This window comes from Coregonus clupeaformis, chromosome 2, assembly GCF_020615455.1.
Source record: "Coregonus clupeaformis isolate EN_2021a chromosome 2, ASM2061545v1, whole genome shotgun sequence".
In the NCBI taxonomy this organism is placed as follows: domain Eukaryota; kingdom Metazoa; phylum Chordata; class Actinopteri; order Salmoniformes; family Salmonidae; genus Coregonus; species Coregonus clupeaformis.
In genome coordinates, this window is record NC_059193.1 from 27,537,663 (window position 1) to 27,562,017 (window position 24,355).

A 24,355-nucleotide genomic window follows, 5' to 3' on the forward strand; every position below is an offset into this window, starting at 1 on the left:
GAAGTCTTCAATTACCTCCCGCCAGAGAGGGGGAGGGATGGGGGAGTGTGTAAGAGAAGTGCTGCATCTCAATAGTCCAAGGTTGATTACTCCCTTTCCTTTATTCCTTTCCTTCATCGGCTCAGATATGAAAGAACTGAACAGGTGTAAGCAACTGGCCAGTAGGCATCGACCATATTGCTTAGTTTCACCTGTCCTGTTTTTACAGATCAGTGCAGATGAAGGAAAAGGAGGATTCGTTATAAAAGCAGGTATGGCCGAAAACCAACTGGAGACGCTCCACTCTACAAGAACGTAGTAAATCATGGATCACTTGGCAAGATGCAAACGAAAAGCTTGACAGATGAGAGTGAGGTGGAGAACCATTGTCAACACTCTACGCTCCCAACGGGGCCAAGAGGATTAAGTAAGTCAAGTTTATATTGACTTGTGACTCAATCATATCGAAGTACCATGGTAGAATTTTGTGTTGGGGTGGTGGTTGAGGGTTTGTGTGGTGGTTAGGGGGGGATGATTGGTGTCAGATGTGTAGGCCCATGTCAGTGGGTTGAGAGCTAGAATGACAAATAGGATACTACTGCATTGCAGAAGCCTACCCTATCAGTTATTTTCCACAAAGATCAGTAGTCATGGATATAAGTACAGGTTTTGTTACGGTAATTGAGCCATACAAGACCCACAATTTCCAAGAAAGGAAGCATAGCAGCCCAAAGGAAACCTGGTGAAAGAACTGCGGAAAAGGAGATGGACTGTGACCTGTCATGGAAAATAATCCCCAAAATGGCAGAAGATCAGCAGCAGTCGCACTCTCTCGTGGAAGCCTTATGGTCTACATAAGCAAATATTTTCAAATGATGATCATCATGATGATGATGAAGGGTTGTTTGACTGTGTATAGATGGTCTACGACACAGGAGACATGTTTCTGTAAGGTTTACTGATTTTAGAAAGACTTCTGCAAACAGCTGAAATAAATAAATGAAATAATTTTATAATAATAACAATTATCGTAACAATCATAGTAAGATTGCTTATTTAGTTTTTTTGTCATCTTTATATATATAACTTTTAATAAATTGTTCCCTTTAATATTTTGTGTATGAGACTTTGGTGCTCCACTGAATGTCCTGGCAGCAGCATTCTGTATCCATGGTATCGTACAGGAGCGTCATCCCCTGGGTCGTTTCTATAGCAACGCTAATATGAAGAGAAGGCACCCTCCTCCCATGCACCCGTCATCACCCTCTGGTCCTATAAGAAGAGGGAATTCTGTCCCGGGGGCGGGACTTGGGGAGTTGACATGTCGCTGGTCTCCAGTTGTCTTTGGTGGTTATTAAATTTGATTTATTTTTGGTGCAGCTTGGTTTGTACATTCTGGTTCTTAAAGCTTCAGTCCCTTCAGTGAGTTGTTAGGGGAGGTTATACAGGGCTAATTTAGGCCTCTAGTCCCTTTGCAGATTCCCCCCAAACAGCTTCACAAATGGTCTTTGGTGCCCTTACACTCACACACATACACTGTACATACATTCATTCATTCATTCATTCACCCCAAGTCTCACAGATTCTCCTCGCCAGGGGGCTGAGACAGAGAGAAGTGCGTCCAAAGCAGTCCATCCATTCCATTTATTCCACCACAGTGCCATTCTGGCCTGTTCTGTGGCTTGATCCCCACTCCACTGACTTCCTGTGTTCCTCTTCCTGTTTTCTGTTTGCCCACCTGTTGCTCCACAGTTTCTCTCATGGTGCCACTGTCCCATAGATCTCTAGTCTGTCCCCCCGTCTGCCCCCCTCTCTGTCATTCCGTCCGTCTGTCCTTCCGTCTGTCTGTCTCGTCTCGTCTCTCTGTCTTTTGGTCCATCAATGACGATCATCCAGTCCTGAACAGTGTCAGATAGCTGCTCTGGTCAAAGCCTGTGAGAAAGGTTGTTGTTATTGCAGTGTCGCTAGCTTTAGCTACAGTTTAAACACACTGAAGTCATTCTTGTTTTAACAGAGCAATCACGTTTACCTTAACGCAGAGATGCGTGCTAAACCAGCCAAGTGACCGGTTTTCGTATGTTTGTTTTAAAGCAGAGCTTAACTGGCCACTGCTAAGGGACAGTGCAATAGCACAGTTCTGTCCAAGCTTGGGGGTTGGAGGGAAACGAGGCCTACACAAGGTGGAAAGCCTGGGCATCAGTTTAGCTACCTTTCAGGGGCCTTTTCATAGTTTCTGGGCCTTGCAGGGGAGTGGGCCAGGTCGATGGGCTAGTAGCAGGGTTATAGGCTTGTTCTATTTTGTTAGTGCTTTAATTTGATTATTTTATGATGTGAAGCACTTTGTTACTTGTATTGAAAAGCACTATACAAATAAAGTTATTATTAGTGGCCTTCAGTGTCAAGTTAGCGAGTGTACTGGGGTACTAGCCAGTTAGGAGGCCTATCAGTCAGGGTCTTGAGGAGGCTACATGTTGTCCCAGTAGTGTTGGTGTAGCACTGGTCCATTATCGATTAGCTTCAGGAACAGGTGCAGTGGATGTTAGCCGGGTCCAATGGCGCTAATTTGCCACTTAGCATGTATTAAAGTCCAGAGGAAGGGTCAAAGTTATCCCATTAGCGGTTAGTGGATGAGCAGGTACAGGTGGCAATGGGCAGTGGATGGATGGTAGCCGTTAGAATTAGCTGCTAGCGGGTCCCGGTGGCACGGACCCTCTTGCTCCTCTTGTTGACCGTTGTGAAGCGGAAGGGCGTGGTTTCAGGGTACTCCCCGGGTGGGAAGCGCTTCATAAAGTGGACGTCCTGCTGGTTGGGCAGTGTGTGGGGGCCACGGCGAGGGCGCCCCCTCTTGGTGAAGCCCACATACCAGCCGGCGTATCGTGCCGACATTAGTGCGGTGTAGTGGTTCTCCAGAACCTTTTCTACAAACACGCAGTCTTCACTTTTATTACTGGCCTTCTGAGAGAACAGAGAAACGAACACACACACACACAGGGGGAGAAAAGAGAAGTAGGTCAGCAATCGATGTGAATTTATTCAATCTAAACTAAAAGGAATGCTTAAAAACAGGACTTTGCCATAAGTCTATGATGCTGTAATCGTTTGAGAACATGAGAGTTCAGAATAGGTCTCACCTTTCCCACCAGCTTGCCGCGGCGGTTCATGCACAGGTAGAAGTTGGTCTCTTTACCGCGAATTCTCACCTGGCTACCAAAGGTGTCAGCCTCCACTACGAGCTGGGCTTGTGAAGGGACAGACAGAGGGACAGACAGACATTAGAGCCACAGACAGACAGACAGAGGGACAGACAGATGTTAGAGCCACAGAAAGTCTGACTGACTGACAGGCAGACAGCCAGACAGAGCGACAGATATAGCCTACATTAAACTAACAGATATTGGCTTGCGAAAGTTTTCACCCCCTTGGCATTTTTCCTATTTTGTTTCCTTACAACCTGGAATTTCATTTGCACAAGATGCCTACCACTTTGAAGATGCTAAATATTTTTTATTGTGAAACAAACAAGAAATAAGACAAAAAAACTGAAATCTTGAGTGTGCATGACTATTTTGCAGCAATTACAGCTGCAAGTCTCTTGAGGTATGTCTCTATAAGCTTGGCACATCTAGCCACTGGGATTTTTGCCCATTCTTCAAGGCAAAACTGCTCCAGCTCCTTCAAGTTGGATGGGTTCTGCTGGTGTACAGCAATCTTTAAGTCATACCACAGATTCTCATTTGGATTGAGGTCTGGGCTTTGACTAGGCCATTCCAAGACATTGAAATGTTTCCCCTTAAACCACTTGAGTGTTGCTTTAGCAGTATGCTTAGGGTCATTGTCCTGCTGGAAGGTGAACCTCTGTCCCAGTCTCAAATCTCTGGAAGACTGAAACAGGTTTCCCTCAAGAATTTCCCTGTTTTTAGCACCATCCATCATTCCTTAAATTCTGACCAGTTTCCCAGTCCCTGCCGATGGAAAAACATCCCCACAGCATGATGCTGCCACCACCATGCTTCACTGTGGGGATGGTGTTCTCGAGGTGATGAGAGGTGTTGGGTTTGCGCCAGACATAGCATTTTCCTTGATGGCCAAAAAGCTCAATTTTAGTCTCATCTGACCAGAGTACCTTCTTCCATATGTTTTGGGAGTCTCCCACATGCATTTTGGCGAACCCCAAACGTGTTTGCTTATTTTTTTTTTAAGCAATCGCTTTTTTCTGCCCACTCTTCCGTAAAGCCCAGCTATGTGGAGTGTACGGCTTAAAGTGGTCCTATGGACAGATACTCCAATCTCCGCTGTGAAGCTTTGCAGCTCCTTCAGGGTTATCTTTGGTCTCTTTGTTGCCTCTGATTAATGCCCTCCTTGCCTGGTCCATGAGTTTTGGTGGGCGCCCCTCTCTTGGCAGGTTTGTTGTGGTGCCATATTCTTTCCATTTTTTTAATAATGGATTTAATGGTGCTCCATGGGATGTTCAAAGTTTTCTGATATTTTTTTATAACCCAACCCTGTACAGTACTTCTCCACAACTTTGTCCCTGACCTGTATGGAGAGCTCCTTGGTCTTCATGGTGCCGCTTGCTTGGTGGTGCTCCTTGCTTAGTGGTTTGCAGACTCTGGGGCCTTTCAGAACAGATGTATATATACTGAGATCATGTGACAGATCATGTGACACTTAGATTGCACACAGGTGGACAAATGGGGCTTGTAAAAAAAGATCCAAGCAGACATAAGGACAGACGGACACAGAGCAAGGTTAACAGAAGAAGAAGAAGATGACTACCAGACACTGCAGGAGGGATTGTTGTTTTTGGTGTGTGTGGTGTGAGTTTGAGTTTGTGGTGTGAGGTTGCGGTGTGATGTCAGTGAGGGTGTGGTGTGAGGCTGTGGTGTTAGTATGAGGGTGTGGTGTCAGTGTGGAGGTAGTGTGAGGTGGTTCACATCTTCACCCCTCCCCTCCTCTCTCCCCCTCTACATGTTTACATTTTCACCCCTCCCCTCCACTCTCTCCCCCTCTACATGTTTACACCTTCACCCCTCCCCTCTTTTCTCTGTTTTTCCTCCCACAATGCTTTACTGCCAGTGCCTGATGGCGTTAACCACAGTCTTTTTTTCTTTGAGGACCATTTGTTCTGGAGCAGTAGTACGGCTGGCTTGAAGTGGTGTGTTTGTGAAAGGCATGGTTGTGAATGGGAGAGGTGTTTGTGAAAGGCATGGTTGTGAATGGGAGAGGTGTTTGTGAAAGGCATGGTTGTGAATGGGAGAGGTGTTTGTGAAAGGCATGGTTGTGAATGAGAGAGGTGTTTGTGAAAGGCATGGTTGTGAATGAGAGAGGTGTTTGTGAAAGGCATGGTTGTGAATGAGAGAGGTGTTTGTGAAAGGCATGGTTGTGAATGGGAGAGGTGTTTGTGAAAGGCATGGTTGTGAATGGGAGAGGTGTTTGTGAAAGGCATGGTTGTGAATGGGAGAGGTGTTTGTGAAAGGCATGGTTGTGAATGAGAGAGGTGTTTGTGAAAGGCATGGTTGTGAATGGGAGAGGTGTTTGTGAAAGGCATGGTTGTGAATGGGAGAGGTGTTTGTGAAAGGCATGGTTGTGAATGGGAGAGGTGTTTGTGAAAGGCATGGTTGTGAATGGGAGAGGTGTTTGTGAAAGGCATGGTTGTGAATGAGAGAGCTGGTAACATAAACCCCATTCTTCTACACAGAGGAATATGAACACTAGCATTAATGCTGGGCTTTTTCCCTGCATTGATCCTCTGTGGTTTAAGAATGGGTTAGGCATAATTACAGACAGAGAGAGAAAGAGGAAGGAGTGGGGGAGGGAGGGAGGGATGGGGGGAGGAAGGAGTGGTGGAGGGAGGGAGGGAGGGAGGGAGGAGTGGTGGAGTGGGGGGAGGAAGGAGTGGGGGAGGGATGGGGGTGGAAGGAGTGGGGGGAGGGAGGGATGGATGAATGGATGGGGGGAGTGGGGAGGAAGGGATAGATGGGGAGGAAGGAATGGGGGAGGGAGGTATGGATGGGGGAGGAAGGAGTGGGGGGAGGGAGGAAGGGATGGGTGGGTGGGGGAGGGAGGGAGGGATGGGGGAGGAAGGAGTGGGGGATGGAGGGATGGATGGAGAGGAAGGAGGGGGAGGAAGGGATGGATGGGGGAGGAAGGAGTGGGGGAGAAGGGGTTGGGAGGGAGGGAGGGAGGAAGGGATGGATGGGGGAGGAAGGAGTGGGGAGGAGGGGATGGAGGGAGGGAGGTATGGATGGGGGGAGGAAGGAGTGGGGGGATGGAGGGAGGAAGGGATGGATGGGGGAGGAAGGAGTGGGGGGATGGAGGGAGGAAGGGATGGATGGGGGAGGAAGGAGTGGGGGATGGAGGGAGGAAGGGATGGATGGGGGAGGAAGGAGTGGGGAGGAAGGGATGGATGGGGGGAGGAAGGAGTGGGGGGATGGAGGGAGGAAGGGATGGATGGGGGAGGAAGGAGTGGGGAGGAAGGGATGGATGGGGAGGAAGGAGTGGGGAGGAAGGGATGGATGGGGAGGAAGGAGTGGGGAGGAAGGGATGGATGGGGGAGGAAGGAGTGGGGAGGAAGGGATGGATGGGAGGAAGGAGTGGGGAGGAAGGGATGGGTGGGGAGGAAGGGATGGATGGGGGAGTAAGGAGTGGGGGAGGAAGGGATGGATGGGGGAGGAAGGAGTGGGGGAGGAAGGGATGGATGGGGAGGAAGGAGTGGGGGAGGGAGGGATGGATGGGAGGAAGGAGTGGGGGGGAGGGATGGATGGGGGAGGCAGGAGTGGGGGGAGGGGGGCGAGGAAGGGATGGATGGGGGAGGAAGGAGTGGGGAGGAAGGGATGGATGGGGAGGTAGGAGTGGGGGAGGGATGGATGGATGTGGGAGGAAGGAGTGGGGGAGGGGGGATGGATGGATGGATGGGGGAGGAAGGAGTGGGAGAGGGAGGGATGGATGGATGGGGAGGAAGGAGTGGGAGAGGGAGGGATGGATGGATGGGGGAGGAGGGAGTGGGGGAGGGAGGTAGGAAGGGATGGATGGATGGGGGAAGGAAGGAGTGGGGGAGGGAGGGAGAGATGGAGGGAGGAAGGGAGGGAGGGAGAAGAGGGGGAGGCAGCCTGCTGTTTTAAACCCAGAGGAGACAACAGGGAGGATGAGAAATCAATGGATAGATTGATGGAGGAGATGAGTTTCTAACACTGCCTAACACTCTACCTGCTAAGCCTCTCTCCCTCTTTCTTTCTCTTTCTCTCTCTCTCTCTCTCTCTCTTTCTGTGTGTCTCTCTGGTGAATCATTGAGTCAGCAGTCAGTCGATGAGGTCTTTGTGCTCCTGAGACAACCCCCCACTGCACCCTGTCAAGACCTGAGGATTGTGTGGGTCTGTCTGTCTCTGTGTGTGTCTTACCATATTTGTCTCCGTCCTCTCCGCGGGCGCTGATGCGTCTCCCCAGCACCTGGATGTGTTTGCCGCTGGTGCGGCTGTAGAGCTGGTAGACCCGGTGGTGCCGCCTGCTCATAGCGTCTCTCACCCGGGTCTGGTTCTCAACGTGCACGCTGAAGTTAACCCCATCCACGCCAAACACCTGCTACACAGGGCACACAGGTACCAATAAGCAAACACAAACACCAACTGAAATCAACAACTATGATTATAATAAATAATACATTTTCTGTGGGTGAAGGATCTGGGTGTTCCTGGGGAACGGAAGGTAACATGACACAAAATCTAAATGCTTTTGTCTACATGCATTTACTAACAAAACACATGTACACACACAAACATGTAGTCACATACACACACCTACTCACATCCACGTATGTACTCACCTGCAATGGATTGCACATCACCAGCAACATCTGGATACATCTGGAAAGGGACAATAGGTTTAGGATAAAGGGGATCTCCGAGCCAATGACTCCTTTCCTTCCATCTGTCCTTCCAATGACTCCTTTCCTTCCACAACACTGAGACCTATCCTTGGCTAACCAGAGAAAGCTTCTCACTGGACTTCTGTAATCACACTCCCACAGACAAGAGATGGTCAGTCACTGGCTTCCCAACCTTGTCACCCTTGTTCTTATATCAGCAGAACCACCAGCATTGACCCTTGACCTTAGAAGAGGTCAATTTAGGTGACTATCAACAGCATCATCTAGTGGAGGTATGGCGAGCACGACCTTTTGACATTGGTTTTCTTTTATCTTTAAAAGTAAAGGTTACTTATGTTTAGCCTTTTCCTATCTATATTGTGTAGGAAACTGATTGTTAGCTGTCTTGTTACCTGTCTTGTTCATTGTTTTGTCATTTTCTTTGGTATTTTGAAAGGAAATGACATAATCTGAGATTTTAATCAGTAACCTTCAGCTGATTGAAATCATTGGAGCTTCCATTCAACCCATTGAGGTTCCATAGGCTCTTATCTTATCTCTCTGTGTGTGTTCCCCTTTCACCTGACCAATCCCCCAGTCCAATAGTACTGTCTCTACTTACAATAACATCCCATTCCAGCCCCCCACCCCCACTCTTCTTCATCCCTGCCTTTGGAGTCCAAATGCCCAGATCCAGACACTAGATGTGATTCACTGTGCTGCTGGGAGCCTCAGACTTTCCTTTTCTTTCTTTCTCTCCCCCCTCATATTTTCTTTCCTCTCTCTCTCTCTGGGGGGGTTGATTAGTCACAGAACGGGGTGGTGTGTGGTTGGCACGGTGACATGCGAGACAGACAAACAGACAGACGTCCAGGGACAGTCGGGGACAACACCCAGAGCCTACATGTTTTCCTCTATCGGAGCAGTAGGGAAACACAGCAGGAAAACCCTCAGCCCTCTGACTGACTGACTGACTGACTGACTGACTGACACCTCTCCCACTCAACCACCACTTGACCTCTACATGACTGGAATGTGCCATGGTGGAAGTAGCCAGAAGGTCACATGACTGTCTGTGTGTGTGGAGGCTTACAGCTGGGTTGCTAGAGCAGATGTAATTTAGAATGGTGTGGCTGTAGAGAGAGATGGGCTGTGTTGTCTGTTACTGATGCTGTGGAGAAGGACATGCACACTCTCTCTCGCTCTCTGTCTCTGTCTCTGTCTCTGTCTCTGTCTCTGTCTCTGTCTCTGTCTCTGTCTCTCTCTCTCTCTCTCTCTCTCTCTCTCTCTCTCTCTCTCTCTCTCTCTCTCTCTCGCTGCCTCTCTCAATCTCTGTCTCTCTCTCTCTGTCTCGCTCTGTCTCTCTCTCTGTCTCTATGCTGTAGTGTAGAACACAGAGACAGAGTAGCAAGCTTGTTAAGTGAAGTGTTGACAAATGGGGGCGATTCCATGCCAACATGGCCCTCAAATAGTTTTGGTATCTCAGATTGTTCTGGCAATTCTCACATTGAAATTTCATTGGAAGGATGTTTGATATGCTTTCTACATTTGTATCACAAAACATTTTTGAGAGAATCATGATGAAAGTGGCAATTCTAGCCACTTTTTAGACCTATACATGCTATAATGAGCCGTGAAGCATACATGATACAGACAACAAACACTCTGGTGTCATTACACTCCTAATAGTGTGCTCTAAAATATGGAGTATCGCTAAAAAGGGCCTAAAATTGACACTTTCATCATGATTTTCTCTCTAAAAAATTGTTTGTGATACAAATATAAAAAGCATGTTAAACATCCTTCCTCACAATTAAGTTTTTATGTGAAAATTGCCAGAACTATCTGAGATACCAAACATATTTGAGGGCCATGCTAGCATGGAATCGCCCAAATGCAGTACATATCTGTTTCCCTCTTCGCTCCTATCTGCTCTCTCTTTGTCCTTCTCCCATATCTCAGTCTACCACTCTCCCTGTCTCCCTACCTCTGTTCTATCTCCCCTCCCTCCCTCCCTCCCTCTGTCTCTCTCCTCTCCCATGCTCAGTGTTTAGGGATGGAGGAGACTCCCCCACACAGTCATGGCCTCACACACACAGATGTGTGTGCGTGTGCACGGGGGCAGCAGGCAGCTGACAGCTGGACTAAAGCAAAGACTGCTGCACAGAAGAGAGAAAGATTGAAAGATAGTGATAGAGTGATAAAGGGAAGGGAGAGAGAAAGACAGGAAAGTGTGAGAGGAGAGAGAGTGATAGAGAGAGGGAGGGGAGAGAGAAAATTACTATACTCCTCCTCTAGATATACAGTGGCTGGAGAAAGAGGGGTGTCCCCATATTCTATGGCGTGAGAGACAGAAAGTGTGTTAGAGATGGAACGTGAAGAAGAGAAGAGTCTTGCATCCAGCCACCGATGCAACATGTACCTCACTCTTAACTCACTCAACCCACATACTACAAACCACACCAACCCAAACACACAAGAAGCCAAACTCCTCCGATGCAACAGTAAACTGATCTTTCCCTTAGCTGGTGTATCAGCTCATAGGGGCTGGTAATAGATGCAGACACCAGGGAAACCAAAGCTGCATTCTGCCTGCGCAGCTGAAAAAGTGGTGGTGTCTGTGCATTGTGAGGACTCTCAGCTGTTAAAACATCACTGCTGCGGAGGAGACAGAGAGAAAAGTGCTTCAGTTCTGCATTATACCTCTCTCCCCAGACCACAGACACACACTATGCCAGTGAGAGAGAGGAGAAAGAGAGGAGAGAGAGAGAGGAGGGAGAGAGAGAGAGGAGAGAGAGAGGGGAGAGAGAGGAGAGAGAGAGGGGAGAGACAGGAGAGAGAGAGGAGAGAGAGAGAGGAGAGAGAGAGGAGAGAGAGAGAGGAGAGAGGAGAGAGAGAGAGGAGAGAGAGAGAGGGGAGAGAGAGGAGAGAGAGAAGAGTGGGAGAATAACAAAGCGAGAGAGTAGAAGAGACATTATGAGGGAGGTATAGTTCTAGAAGAGGGACAGAGGGAAAGCCTAGTTACCCTTTGGGCCTGTGCCAAAAAAAACATCAAGCTGACATTGTAAACCTGCATCTCTGAAGGTCTCCCATGTGAAGTAGACTTTAAGGTATAGTGGGCCTCACTATGGAGCTCCAGCATGGAGTAATGGTGAAGGTTGTGGGCCGCAGAATGGAGAAGTGGTTGAGGTAGTGGGCCTCAGGGTTGAGAAATGGTTAGGGTGGTAGGCCTCAGCGCGGAGCAGTGGGCCTCAGAGCGGAGATGTGGTTTGAGCAGCAGAGAAGTAAGTCTCAGTGGTGGTTAAAGCAGTATTAGGCCCCAGCGTGCAGCAGTGGTTTTTAAAAGAATAGCACTATAGGCCCCAGCGTGCAGCAGTGGTTTTTAAAAGAATAGCACTATTGGCCCCAGCGTGCAGCAGTGGTTTTTAGAAGAATAGCACTATTGACCCCAGTGTGCAGAAGTGGTTTTTAGAAGGATAGCACTATTGGCCCCAGCGTGCAGCAGTGGTTTTTAGATGAATAGCACTATTGGCCCCAGCGTGCAGCATTGGTTTTTAGAAGAATAGCACTATAGGTCTCAGCGTGCAGCAGTCGTTTTTAGAAGAATAGCACTATAGGCCCCATCGTGCAGCAGTGGTTTTTAGAAGGATAGCACTATTGGCCCCAGCGTGCAGCAGTGGTTTTTAGAAGAATAGCACTATTGGCCCCAGCGTGCAGCATTGGTTTTTAGAAGAATAGCACTATAGGTCTCAGCGTGCAGCAGTCGTTTTTAGAAGAATAGCACTATAGGCCCCATCGTGCAGCAGTGGTTTTTAGAAGAATAGCACTATAGGCCCCAGAGTGCAGCAGTGGTTTTTAGAAGAATAGCACTATTCTCCAGCGTGCAGCATTGGTTTTTAGAAGAATAGCACTATAGGTCTCAGCGTGCAGCAGTCGTTTTTAGAAGAATAGCACTATATGCTCCAGCGTGCAGCAGTGGTTTTGGAAAAATAGCACTATTGGCCCCAGCGTGCAGCAGTGGTTTTTAGAAGAATAGCACTATTGGCCCCAGTGTGCAGCAGTGTTTTTTTTTTTTAAGAATAGCACTATAGGCCCCAGTGTGCAGCAGTGTTTTTTAGAAGAATAGCACTATTGGCCCCAGTGTGCAGCAGTGGTTTTTAGAAGAATAGCACTATTGGCCCCAGCGTGCAGCATTGGTTTTTAGAAGAATAGCACTATAGGTCTCAGCGTGCAGCAGTCGTTTTTAGAAGAATAGCACTATAGGCCCCATCGTGCAGCAGTGGTTTTTAGAAGAATAGCACTATAGGCCCCAGAGTGCAGCAGTGGTTTTTAGAAGAATAGCACTATTCTCCAGCGTGCAGCATTGGTTTTTAGAAGAATAGCACTATAGGTCTCAGCGTGCAGCAGTCGTTTTAGAAGAATAGCACTATATGCTCCAGCGTGCAGCAGTGGTTTTGGAAAAATAGCACTATTGGACCCAGCGTGCAGCAGTGGTTTTTAGAAGAATAGCACTATTGGCCCCAGTGTGCAGCAGTGTTTTTTTTTTTTTTAAGAATAGCACTATAGGCCCCAGTGTGCAGCAGTGTTTTTTAGAAGAATAGCACTATTGGCCCCAGTGTGCAGCAGTGGTTTTTAGAAGAATAGTACTATAGGTCTCAGTGTGGAGCTGTGGTCAGAGGCTAGACCATTTAACCCATGTTTGAGTTTGTGTAGAGCAGGGTTGGGTCAATTCGCAATTTCAGAATTTAATTAAATTCAACACATTAATTGGAATTGAATTTGTATTGGCCACACCCCACAGGAAGCAGAATTTGAATTGAATTTGAATTGAAGGAAATATAATTTAATTCAAATAAAATGAAATGTTATTGGTCGCGTACACATATTTTACAGATGTTATCACAGGTGCAGCGAATGTTTTTTTATTTTTTTATTTCACCTTTATTTAACCAGGTAAGCCAGTTGAGAACAAGTTCTCATTTACAACTGCGACCTGGCCAAGATAAAGCAAAGCAGTGCGATAAAAACAACAACACAGAGTTACATATGGGGTAAAAAAAACATAAGGTCATAAAATACAACAGAAAATATATATACAGTGTGTGCAAATGTAGCAAGTTGTGGAGGTAAGGCAATAAATAGGCTATAGTGCTAAATAATTACAATTAGTATTAACACTGGAATGCTAGATGTGCAAGAGATTATGTGCAAATAGAGATACTGGGGTGCAAAAGAGCAAAATAAATAACAATATAGGGATGAGGTAGTTGGGTGGGCTAATTTCAGATGGGCTGTGTACATGTGCAGTGATCGGTAAGGTGCTCTGACAACTGATGCTTAAAGTTAGTGAGGGAGATAAGAGTCTCCAGCTTCAGAGATTTTTGCAATTCGTTCCAGTCATTGGCAGCAGAGAACTGGAAGGAATGGCGGCCAAAGGAGGTGTTGGCTTTGGGAATTACCAGTGAGATATACCTGCTGGAGCGCAGATTACGGGTGGGTGCTGCTATGGTGACCAATGAGCTAAGATAAGGCGGGGATTTGCCTAGCAGTGATTTATAGATGGCCTGGAGCCAGTGGGTTTGACGACGAACATGTAGTGAGGACCAGCCAACAAGAGCGTACAGGTCACAGTGGTGGGTAGTGTATGGGGCTTTGGAGACAAAACGGATGGCACTGTGATGGACTACATCCAATTAGCTGAGTAGAGTGTTGGAGGCTATTTTGTTAAATGACATCGCCGAAGTCAAGGATCGGTAGAATAGTCAGTTTTACGAGGGCATGTTTGGCAGCATGAGTGAAGGAGGCTTTGTTGTGAAATAGGAAGCCGATTCTAGATTTAACTTTGGATTGGAGATTCTTAATGTGAGTCTGGAAGGAGAGTTTACAGTCTAACCAGACACCTAGGTATTTGTAGTTGTCCACATACTCTAGGTCAGACCCGTCAGAGTGGTGATTCTAGTCGGGTGGGCGGGTGCCAGCAGCGTTCGATTGAAGAGCATGCATTTAGTTTTACTAGTGTTTAAGAACAGTTGGAGGCTACTGAAGGAGTGTTGTATGGCATTGAAGCTCGTTTGGAGGTTTGTTAACACAGTGTCCAATGAAGGGCCAGATGTATACAAAATGGTGTCGTCTGCGTAGAGGTGGATCTGAGAGTCACCAGCAGCAAGAGCGACATCATTGATATACACGGAGAAAAGAGTCGGCCCAAGAATTGAACCCCTGTGGCACCCCATAGAGACTGCCATAGGTCCAGACAACAGGCCCTCCGATTTCACACATTGAACTCTATCTGAGAAGTAGTTGGTGAACCAGGCGAGGCAGTCATTTGAGAAACCAAGGCTATTTAGTCTGCCAATAAGAATGCGGTGGTTGACAGAGTCGAAAGCCTTGGCCAGGTCGATGAAGACGGCTGCACAGTACTGTCTATTATCGATCGCGGTTATAATATCGTTTAGGACCTTGAGCGTGGCTGAAGTGCACCCATGACCAGCTCGGAAACCGGATTGCATAGCGGAGAAGGTACGGTGGGATTCGAAATGGTTGGTGATCTGTTTGTTAACTTGGCTTTCAAATACTTTCGAAAGGCAGGGCAGGATGGATATAGGTCTGTAACAGTTTGGATCTAGAGTGTCACCCCCTTTGAAATGCTTATGTTTCTAGCTCCAACAGTGCAGTATACCTAACAATACAAAACAATACACACAAATCCCCCAAAAATGTAAATGAAGAAATCAAGATATTAGAATGAGCAATGTCAGAGTCCGGAATATAAATATGTATATGATAGTGTCTATAGACAGCATGGACAGTATATGAATAGAAAAGTTGCGTACAGCAGTATTTATATAGGATGAGCCTTGCCTAGAATACGGTACACTGAGTGTACAAAACATTAAGAACACCTTCCTAATATTGAGTTGCACCCCCCTTTGCACTCAGAAGAGCCTCAAATCGTCGCATGGACTACAAGGTGTCGAAAACATTCCACAGGGATGCTGGCCCATATTGACTCCAATGCTTCCCACAGTTGTGTCAAGTTGACTGGATGTCCTTTGGGTGGTGAACCATTTTTGATACACATGGGAAACTGTTGAGCATGAAAAACCCAGCAGCGATACAATTCTTGACACAAAAACTGTTGCGCCTGGCACCAACCCTGTTCAAATATTTTGTCTTGCCCATTCACCCTCTGAATGGTACACATACACAATCCATGTCTCAATTGTCTCAAAGCTTACAAAGACTCGAAATTGAGCTCAGGTGAATCCTGTTTCCATTGAACATCCTTGAATAGCACTGTATTTTAAATACATTCGGAAAATGTAGACACTATCATATACATCTACACTGATTTGAAGTGGATTTAACAGGTGACATCAATAAGGGATCATAGCTTTCACCTGGATTCACCTGGTCGGTCAGTCTATGTCATGGAAAGAGCAGGTGTATTCCTAATGTTTTGTACACTGTGTATATACATACAGTTTAAAGTGGGTAAAACAGTATGTAAACATTATTGAAGTGACCAGTGTTCAATGACTATGTACAGTGCATTCGGAAAGTATTCAGACCCCTTTACTTTCTCCACATTTTGTTACGTTACAGCTTTATTCTAAAATGGATTAAATTGATGAGGGAAAAAAACAATCTACACACAATATCCCATAATGACAAAACACAGGTTTTCAGAAATTTTTGCAAATGTTAAAAACATAAAAAACGGATACTGCATAAGTATTCAGATCGTTTACTCAGTACTTTGTTGAAGCACCTTTGGCAGAGATTACAGCCTCAATTCTTCTTGGATATGATGCTACAAGCTTGGCACACCTGTATTTGGGGAGTTTTTCCCATAATTCTCTGCAGATCCTCTCAAGCTCTGTCAGGTTGGATGGGGAGCGTCGCTGCACAGCTATTTTTAGGTCTCTCCAGTGATGTTTGATCGGGTTCAAGTCAGAGCTCTGGCTGGGCCACTCAAGGACATTCAGAGACTTGTCCCGAAGCCACTCCTGCGTTGTCTTGGCTGTGTGCTTAGGGTTGCTGGCCTGTTGGAAGGTGAACCTTAGCCCCAGTCTGAGCGCTCTGGAGCAGGTTTTCATCAAGGATCTCTCTGTACTTTTCTCTGTTCATTTTTCCCTCGATCCTGACTAATCTCCCAGTCCCTGCTGCTGAAAAACATCCCACAGCATGATGCTGCCACCACCATGCTTCACCTTAGGGATGGTGCAAGGTTTCCTCCAGACATGACACTTGGCATTCAGGCCAAAGAGTTCAATCTTGGTTTCATAAGACCAGAGAATCTTGTTTCTTATGGTCTGAGAGTCTTTAGGTGCCTTTTGGCAAACTCCAAGTGGGCTGTCATGTGCCTTTTTACTGAGGAGTGGCTTCCGTCTGGCCACTCTACCATAAAGGCCTGATTGATGGAGTGCTGCAGAGATGGTTATCCTTGTGGAAGGTTCTCCCATCTCCACAGAGGAACTCTGGGTTCTTGGTCACCTCCCTGACCAAGGCCCTTCTCCCCAATTGCTCAGTTTGGCCGGGTGGCCAGCTCTAGGAAGAGTCTTGGTGGTTCCAAACTTCTTCCATTTAAGAATGATGGAGGCCACTGTGTTCTTGGGGACTTTCAATGCTGCTGAATTTTTTTGGTACCCTTCCCCAGATCTGTGCCTCGACACAATCCGGTCTCGGAGCTCTACGGACAATTCCTTCAACCTCATGGTTTGGTTTTTCCTCTGACATGCACTGTCAACTGTGGGACCTTATATAGACAGGTGTGTGCCTTTCCAAATCATGTCCAATCAATTGAATTTACCACAGGTGGACTTCAATCAAGTTTTAGAAACATCTCAAGGATGTTCAATGGAAACAGGATTCACCTGAGCTCAATTTCGAGTCTCATAGCAAAGGGTCTGAATACTTATGTAAATAAGGTATTTCTGTTTTGTATTTTAAATACATTTGGAAAAATTTCTATAAACCTGTTTTTGCTTTGTCGTTATGGGGTGTTGTGTGTAGAATGATGAGGATTTTAAAATGTATTTAATCCATTTAGAATAAAGCTGTAACGTCACAAAATGTGGAAAAAGTCAAGGGGTCTTAATACTTTCCAAATGCAATGGGCAGCATATCCTCCTCTAAGGTGCATGATAGAGTACCTGGTGGTAGCCGGCTAGTAACCGTGACTAAGTTCAGGGTAGGGTACTGGGCAGAGGCCGGCTAGTGGTGAGTCTGATGGCCTGGAGATAGAAGCTGTTTTTTAGTCTCTCGGTCCCAGCTTTGATGCACCTGTACTGTCGCCGTCTTCTAGATGGTAGTGAGGTGAACAGGCCATGGCTCGGGTGTCTGAGGTCCTTGATGATCTTCTTAGCCTTCCTCTGACACCGGGTGCTGTAGATGTCCTGGAGGGCAGGCAGTGTGCCTCCGGCGATGCGTTGGGCTGACCGCATCACCCTCTGGAGAGCCCTGTGGTAGTGGACGGTGCAATTGCCGTACCAGGCGGTGATACAGCCCGACAGAATGCTCTCAATTATGCATCTGTAGAAGTTTGTGAGGGTCTTAGGGTCCAAGCCCAAATTCTTCAGCCTCCTCTCTGTCGATGTGGATGGGGGCTGTATGCATATTGTAGTGGGTCTAGGGTGTTAGGTAAGGTGAAGGTGATATGATCCTTAACTAGCCTCTCAAAGCACTTCAGAGGTGAGTGCTACAGGGCGATAGTTATTTAGTTCATTTACCTTTGCTTTCTTGGGTACAGGAACAATGGTGGACATCTTGAAGCAAGTGGGATAGGGAGAGATTGAATATGTCTGTAAACACTGTACACATGCTCTGAGGACACGGCTCAGAATCCCGCTGGCCTGGGCCGGCAGCCTCGCGAGGGTTAACACGCTTAAATGTCTTACTCACGTAGGCAATGGAGTACGAGAGCTCACTGCCCTCGTGTTTTCCTCGAAGCGGGCAAAGAAGGTGTTTAGCTTGTCTGGGAGCGAGGCATCGGTGTCCGCGATGTGGCTGGCTTTCCCTTTCTAATCTGTGATTGTCTTGTGTCCCTGCCACTGACGTCTTGTGTCTGAGCCATTGAATTGCGACTCCACTTTGTCCCTGTACTGACGTTTTGCCTGTTTGATTGCCTTACGGAGGGCATAGCTGGACTGTTTTGTATATGTCCATGTTCCCAGTCACCTTGCCGTCGTTAAATGCGGTGGTTCGAGCTTTCAGTTTTGCACGAATGCTGCCATCTATCCACGGTTTTGGTTTGGATACGTTATAATCGTCACAGTGGGAACAACATCCTTTATGCACTTCCTGATTAACTCAGTCACCAAGTCAGTGTATACATCAATACTATTCTCAGAGGCAACCCGGAACATATCCCAGACCGTGTGATCAAAACTATCTTGAAGCATAGATTCCAATTGGTCAGACCAACGTTGAACAGTCCTTACCACGGTTACTTCCTGTTTAAGTTTCTGCCTATAGTAGGGGTGGATCAAAATAGTGGCATGATCTGATTTACCGAAGGGAGGGCGGGGGAGGGAGGGCCTTGTCACTGTCCCGGAAGGGGTAGTAGCAATGGTCAAGAGTGTACAGGAGATGTGTTGATAGAACTTCAGTAGCGTTTTCCTCAGGTTTAGTTTATTCAAGTTCCTAGCTACAAAAAATGCATGCAGCCTCAGGATATGAAGTTTCCAGTTTACACAAAGTCCAGTGTAGTTCCTTGAGAGAATTCTCTCGGGAGGTAATGCGGTTGGCATTTGATGGTGAGGTATTCCAGATTTGGGAGAACAAAAGCACTTGAGTACATTACCACAATCACACCATGAGTAGTTAATCATGAAACATACACCTCCACCTTTCTTTTTCCCGGAGAGTTCTTTCTTCCTGTCTGCGCGATAGATGGAGAACCCCACTGGCTGAATGAACAGGGACAGTATATCCGGAGAGAGCCATGACTCTTTTGAGCTTGTCTACTTTATTGTCCCAGGGACTGAACATTAGCAAGTAGTACCATATACTTGGAACCGGTGGATGGTATGCATGCCTCCTGAGTCTGACTAAAAGCCCACTTCTTATTCCTCTTCTCCGGCGACGGCGTCTTGGAGCAGCCCCTGGGATGAATGGAATTGCCTCGGGAAGTTCAAACAAAGGATCCATTTCAGGGAAGTTGTATTTCTGTTTTGAAATGCTTGTGAGTGACCGCCAATCTAATATCCCAAAGTTATTTCCGGCTGTAGGTAATAATGCAAGAAACATTCTAAGCAAATAATGTAAGAAATGACACACACACACACAAATATACTGCAGAGTTGGCTCTGAGCTAGAAACAGGGCTACCATGTCAAGAGATACAAACCAATTCAAATGAGATGTGAAACATGACTGTCTCTTCATTTGACAAATCCTTTTATCAAAAGGATTTACCACTTATTAATGCAAAAAATACACATACCATACAATATTTTTCAATTGTAATGAGATGTTAGATTGTCTCTTCCATATGGCAATGTTTGAGCTAATGCATTCTGGGAAATGTATTTTCTGGGAAGTGTATGCGATTATTTTAAATTGTTTTAGACGTGTCAACCATATCATGATACATGACATTGGTAACCATACATGATGTCAAAATAAAAATGTGTAGTGATGTGTAGAATAAATAAGCCATTCTGCTTCCTGTGGGGTGTGGCCAATTCAAATTAGAGAGAGAGAGAGAAAGAGAACACCCAGTACAGGTTGTCTGAGCTAAGGAATGAGAACTATCTGGAGATGACTGCCATCTGGGAGAAGTACAGCCGACACAAAGAAAGACAAATAAATTCCTGGCTTTTAAAAGGACACACCTCAAATAGTCAACCGCAGGCACTCAACTCTGTATCCTTTTACATAGTTGCAGTTGGCATGTCAGCATATTCCTATTCCATTAGATATTGTTGTAGCCTATGATCCAATGAAAGTTTGCGATAGTGTGTAGATTATGATTCAATGTAATTACTGTACTCTACTTCATATAAGCCGATGTCCAATTGATTTGGTCAACAACACCAGCAATAAGCGGTTATAAAGGTGTTTATGACAAGTCCTATGAGCGGCATAGCCCTAACTGACCCAGTGACACTGAAAAATGTTTGAGTCTTATATAAGACTCAAACATAAGTTGATTTATATATAAATAACATTCTTGATAAATGTGTTGTTAGAGAGACTTACAAGACAGCGAGCGTGGAGAGAAGGGACTGCATCTCTTCCCCTCTCCACTACGGAACTTCGCCCAGAGTCAGTCCGCTTGCTCGGTCAGAGCCGGTCCGACAGTCCGGATAGTTCACTTGTGTGTTTATAATCCGCTGGACGGAGTGGAGGGTCAAAGAGTCAGGGGACACTCCCGTTGGCATCGGCAGAGTGCCCTGGTTCCCCTGATGGGGTTGGGTGTGAGGGCGCGGGGGGTGGGGCCGAGCGGGGGTGGCCGTGCCACTGTGACCTGAGGGCTACCTCTCTTGGCTGTCACTATGGCCGGTGGAGCGGGGAGGGGCGGGGCGCGGGGAGAGGTTCGGGCATCAAACAGCTGCAGCCTCCGGGCTGGAGAGGAACAGGTGAAAGCGCCTTCACGGCTCACAGAGGCTGAAGTCCAATCGACCCCCCTCTACGTTTCAGTAATGAAACCTATGTCAGTCAAAATCTTTCCAATATGTTTTAGTGATTATGTTTTCTCCCTGTAATCTTATGCGTAATTCACTTTTGTCCTGGTGTTTTAGTGCTACAATAAGGCTTATACTAGGTCAATAACTTTCTTCTGAGATAATTCCACATTAGACGAATATGAAGATATGAGACGTAGAAAGAGGGATGGTAAACCGAGGATGGGAGGAGTGATAGTCCGGACGGAGGCTGGTAAGGTCTCTAGTCCCTGTGAGGCAAGGTCAGGCGCTGTGGGAGGCGGGGTCCCTGGACGGGCTGGATGCGAGGGCGGTTTGGAGAAGGGGGCTCTGCGTGCGCCGGGTGCTGCAGGGCGGGCTCGGTCATGGCTGCTACCGAAGTCTCTGGCCCGGGGGACACCAAACAACAGTGTCCAGTAGAGTGGAGAAAAGGCCGGAGCGGTCCAGCTCAGAGGTAGATGGAGAGAGTTGAATGAAAGGGAGGAGGGGAGGGGGAGTGAGAGAAAGAAGGAGGGATATAGTGATAGAGGGAGGGGGAATTTGAGAGGATGGGAACAGCTGTGAGTGGGTGGCGGACCCAGCCACCCGCGACAGCACGGAAACGAAAGCCGCTCTCTGCACCTGATTTCCCTGACTTCCCCGGCGTCTCAGCCCCTAGTTGTCTGGCTGCGGTCCTCCCAGAGCTCCAACACAATACCAACCAAAACACAGCACGATGACATCACCTCGAAACTGTTTGAAGGGAGAAAAATGCAATCCGATCTTTTTATTTATTTTTTAAACATAGAAAGTTAGCAGTTTTCCTGAAAAAGCACCAACGTGTGGATGGCTGGCTCAAGGAACCGAGCGTTGCAGTCTACTTCTCCTGTTTGGAAATAAATAAAGGTAAAGTGAATGCCTGCACTTGAAACGACGTTTACCTAATCACATTGACCCCAGAACCTGCACCTTCTCTCCCCTCTCTCTCCCGGCCTCCTTCTTTCAGTCAGTGGCGAGAGGAAAACACAAAAAGGACACAGTCCGTATTTTCTCCAGCTCCAACATGTATGTAGGTCTTCGCTTTTAAAAAATGAAAATGTTTTCCTTCCGCAAAAAGCTCGTCTTTACCGTGGATGGGGGTGCTGTACGGGAGAGGCGAGTCAGTCGGCAGGCACAAACCTTACTCCAAGAAAAACAGAACAAGATTTTAACAGCCGTGGATCAATCCACCGCTCCCTCCCTTCCACCACCAGCCCCCTCTCTCTCTCTGCTGCTCTCTCTCTCTCTCTCTCTCCCCCCCTTCCCCCGCGCCTCTCTCACACACGCGCGCACACACTTAATGGATCAAAATGAGATTAGTCAGTCTCTATGTGATGCCGACCAACTCCGGCAAAACCGTGTTGGAAATGTCACTGGCTGCAACAAACGGGGATGGGGGAACAAGGCTGGGTGTTTACACATCTCCACAAAACACGGGTTTATGTGGGTTTCTCTGCTCTTTTGCCACCTTTCACAACTCCTTGGGGAATAAAAGAGGCGAGTTACTTTTACCCTCAGATTACTCCTCGCCTCAGTGAAAAAGAAACCCGACCACTGCCACCCCCTTGCCCCAGACCCATGGTGGGAAGAGAGGAGGGTGGGGGGCACGACTAGCAGAGCAGACCATCCAAGTCAAGAATTATACTGCTTTAAAATGTGATGTATTTTGACTCTTCGTTTCATAACTTATAAGTTCAACCTTAATAGGGGAAAAGGAAACGGAGAGTGAGAGACAGTTCGCTTGAAAAGTGGGAGGACGGTATGTAAGCATGGACTCAGATCCAAAACGAACATTTCTCAGGGATTTCGGCAGCAACGCCCGCTCTGCGCTCCCAACTCTCCCTCTCACCGCCACAGAACCGCAGACGGTCAGCCAAGCCAACACAACAATCCTTCCATACCTTTCACACGCACACGCATTGGGGGGGTTGGCCTCGTACATCAGGGACAGATATCTTGGCTTTGCCTGCAATAAGCTTTTCAACGTTGTTCTCTTGCTCGCGCACACATGCACACGCACACTGACAGCAGCTACATGGCCTCGCGGTGCTGGGTATGGGTACTGTGGTTGAATGGCTTTTAAGTCATGCTCAATAGAAGAGCTCCTGGCCCTCCTCTCATACTCGCCCTCTTCCAGTCCCTGCACCTGTGTCTGGGTGGATAGTTTACTCCTCTGGCCTTCCTGGTGTCCAGCTAGCCAGGCCAGGGCAGGAGGGCACTTCTTATAAACCACCTGGCTGACCACAGCCCCCTGGACCACAGGTTCAAACAGACACACATGTGACCGCTGTTTACTCCAGCACACCACAGGGGGCGCCAGTCATTACAGGGGGCATTCCTTTTGCCCTTGGTAATTGGTGTTAGGTAAGCATGGTCTTTATAAGACTATGAGAGTTGCAGAAATACCCCAATTCAGAGGTGTCATACCCATAGGTGGCACTAGGGCACGTGTCCCCTCAGAGGTGTCCTATAAAAATAAAATAATAAAATCATGTAATGTTAAAAAACTAGCCACCTAGCAATTTTATGAAGTTGGTTTTAGCTAGCCCAGATAGGTTCCCAGTCTCCCAACCTCATAACTAGCCTGAAATGGCTTCTTGGTAGCTGTCTCTCTCCCTCTGTCTCTCTCCCTCTGTCTCTTGCCCTCTCTCTCGCCCTCTGTCTCTCTCCCTCTGTCTCTCTCCCTCTGTCTCTCGCCCTCTCTCTCGCCCTCTGTCTCTCTCCCTCTGTCTCTCTCTCTCTCTCTGTCAATTCAATTCAATTTGCTTTATTTGCATGACCTAACAATGTACATATTGCCAATGCTTACTTTGGATATTTACACTATTAATGTAATTAAAATAATAATAATCAATATTGTCAACGGGACAACAGTAACAACAATAACCATGGGTCAAAATAACCATACATTGAACAATAACAATAACAATGGCATAGAGGACATGTGCAGGTTGGTTGGTCTGTCAGACACTGTCCCTCATGTTATGACAGGCAGCAATGTAGTGCGCTGCCAACCCACAGCTCCCTGCGTCCTCCCCCAAAAGGACGGGTAGCCTATTCTCATCAGAGAGGTCTTTGAAACCTTGAAAAACAGTTTCAAATTTGGGGAAATGACACTCTCTAATTGTTTTATATTTTTGACATTTTGTCAGGAAATGCAGCTCTGTCTCTGGTTCTGCTGTGGTGCAGTGGTTGCACAGCCTTTCCTCTACAGGGAGCCAGATTTTCCTGTGTCTACCCTTCTCAATGGCAAGGCTATGCTCACTGAGCCTGTAATTTGTCAAGGTTTTTCTATGGTTTTGATCAGTAACCATGGTCAAATAGTTAGCCACGGTGTACTGTCGATTTAGGGCCAGATAGCACTGCATTTTACTTTGTGCTTGTGCTTGTGTTTCCCAATACATTTTTTTACATTTTCAGTCATTTAGCAGACACTCTTATCCAGAGTGCATACATTTTTCATACTGGCCCCCCGTGGGAATTGAACCCACAACCCTGGCGTTAAAAGCGCCATGCTCTACCAACTGAGCTACTACATAAATAATGTAGTTTTGTTTTGAATGTGTTGTAATTTGGTTTATTCTGATTGATTGGATGTTCTGGTCCTGAGGCTTCAGTGTGTTAGCGAAACAGGTTTGTGAACTCAGCCCCAGGACCAGCTGGATGAGGGGACTATTTTCTTTGCTCAGCTCTTGGTATTGCAGGGCTTGGTAATGATATGAGAGGGGGTCACTGTATTTGAGATGTTTCCTAAACTTAATTGCTATTTTTTGAGTTTTTATTATTAGTGGATATTGGCCTAATTCTGCCCTGCATGCATTGTTTGTAGTTTTCCTCTGGACATGTACGAG

At 46.9% G+C, this 24,355-nt stretch overlaps 1 protein-coding gene and 1 non-coding gene across 2 annotated transcripts; both read right to left on the minus strand.

Annotated features, from left to right (window-relative positions):
• Positions 1-450: 450 nt before the first annotated feature.
• Positions 451-21,695, minus strand: LOC121532745 (fibroblast growth factor 18-like). Its single transcript, XM_041838541.2, has 5 exons — positions 20,044-21,695; positions 7,799-7,838; positions 7,377-7,557; positions 3,111-3,217; positions 451-2,934 (listed from the first exon to the last, which is right to left on the minus strand). Exons 1-5 carry the CDS (start codon positions 20,073-20,075, stop codon positions 2,665-2,667), a joined length of 630 nt encoding a protein of 209 aa, XP_041694475.1. The 5' UTR covers positions 20,076-21,695; the 3' UTR covers positions 451-2,664.
• Positions 21,696-23,969: 2,274 nt separating this feature from the next.
• On the minus strand, positions 23,970-24,040 carry trnak-uuu. The gene has a single exon. It is a non-coding gene; the product is annotated as a tRNA-Lys (tRNA).
• Between the last annotated feature and the right edge of the window lie 315 nt (positions 24,041-24,355).

Excerpts from the sequence above, each read along its gene's own strand:
- LOC121532745 (XM_041838541.2), bottom strand. The coding sequence starts at position 20,075 with ATGCAGTCCCTTCTCTCCACGCTCGCTGTCTT. Across the intron at positions 7,839-20,043 it reads CTCTCCACGCTCGCTGTCTT|ATGTATCCAGATGTTGCTGG; the intron begins GTAAGTCTCTCT and ends GTCCCTTTCCAG. Across the intron at positions 7,558-7,798 it reads TGATGTGCAATCCATTGCAG|CAGGTGTTTGGCGTGGATGG; the intron begins GTGAGTACATAC and ends TGCCCTGTGTAG.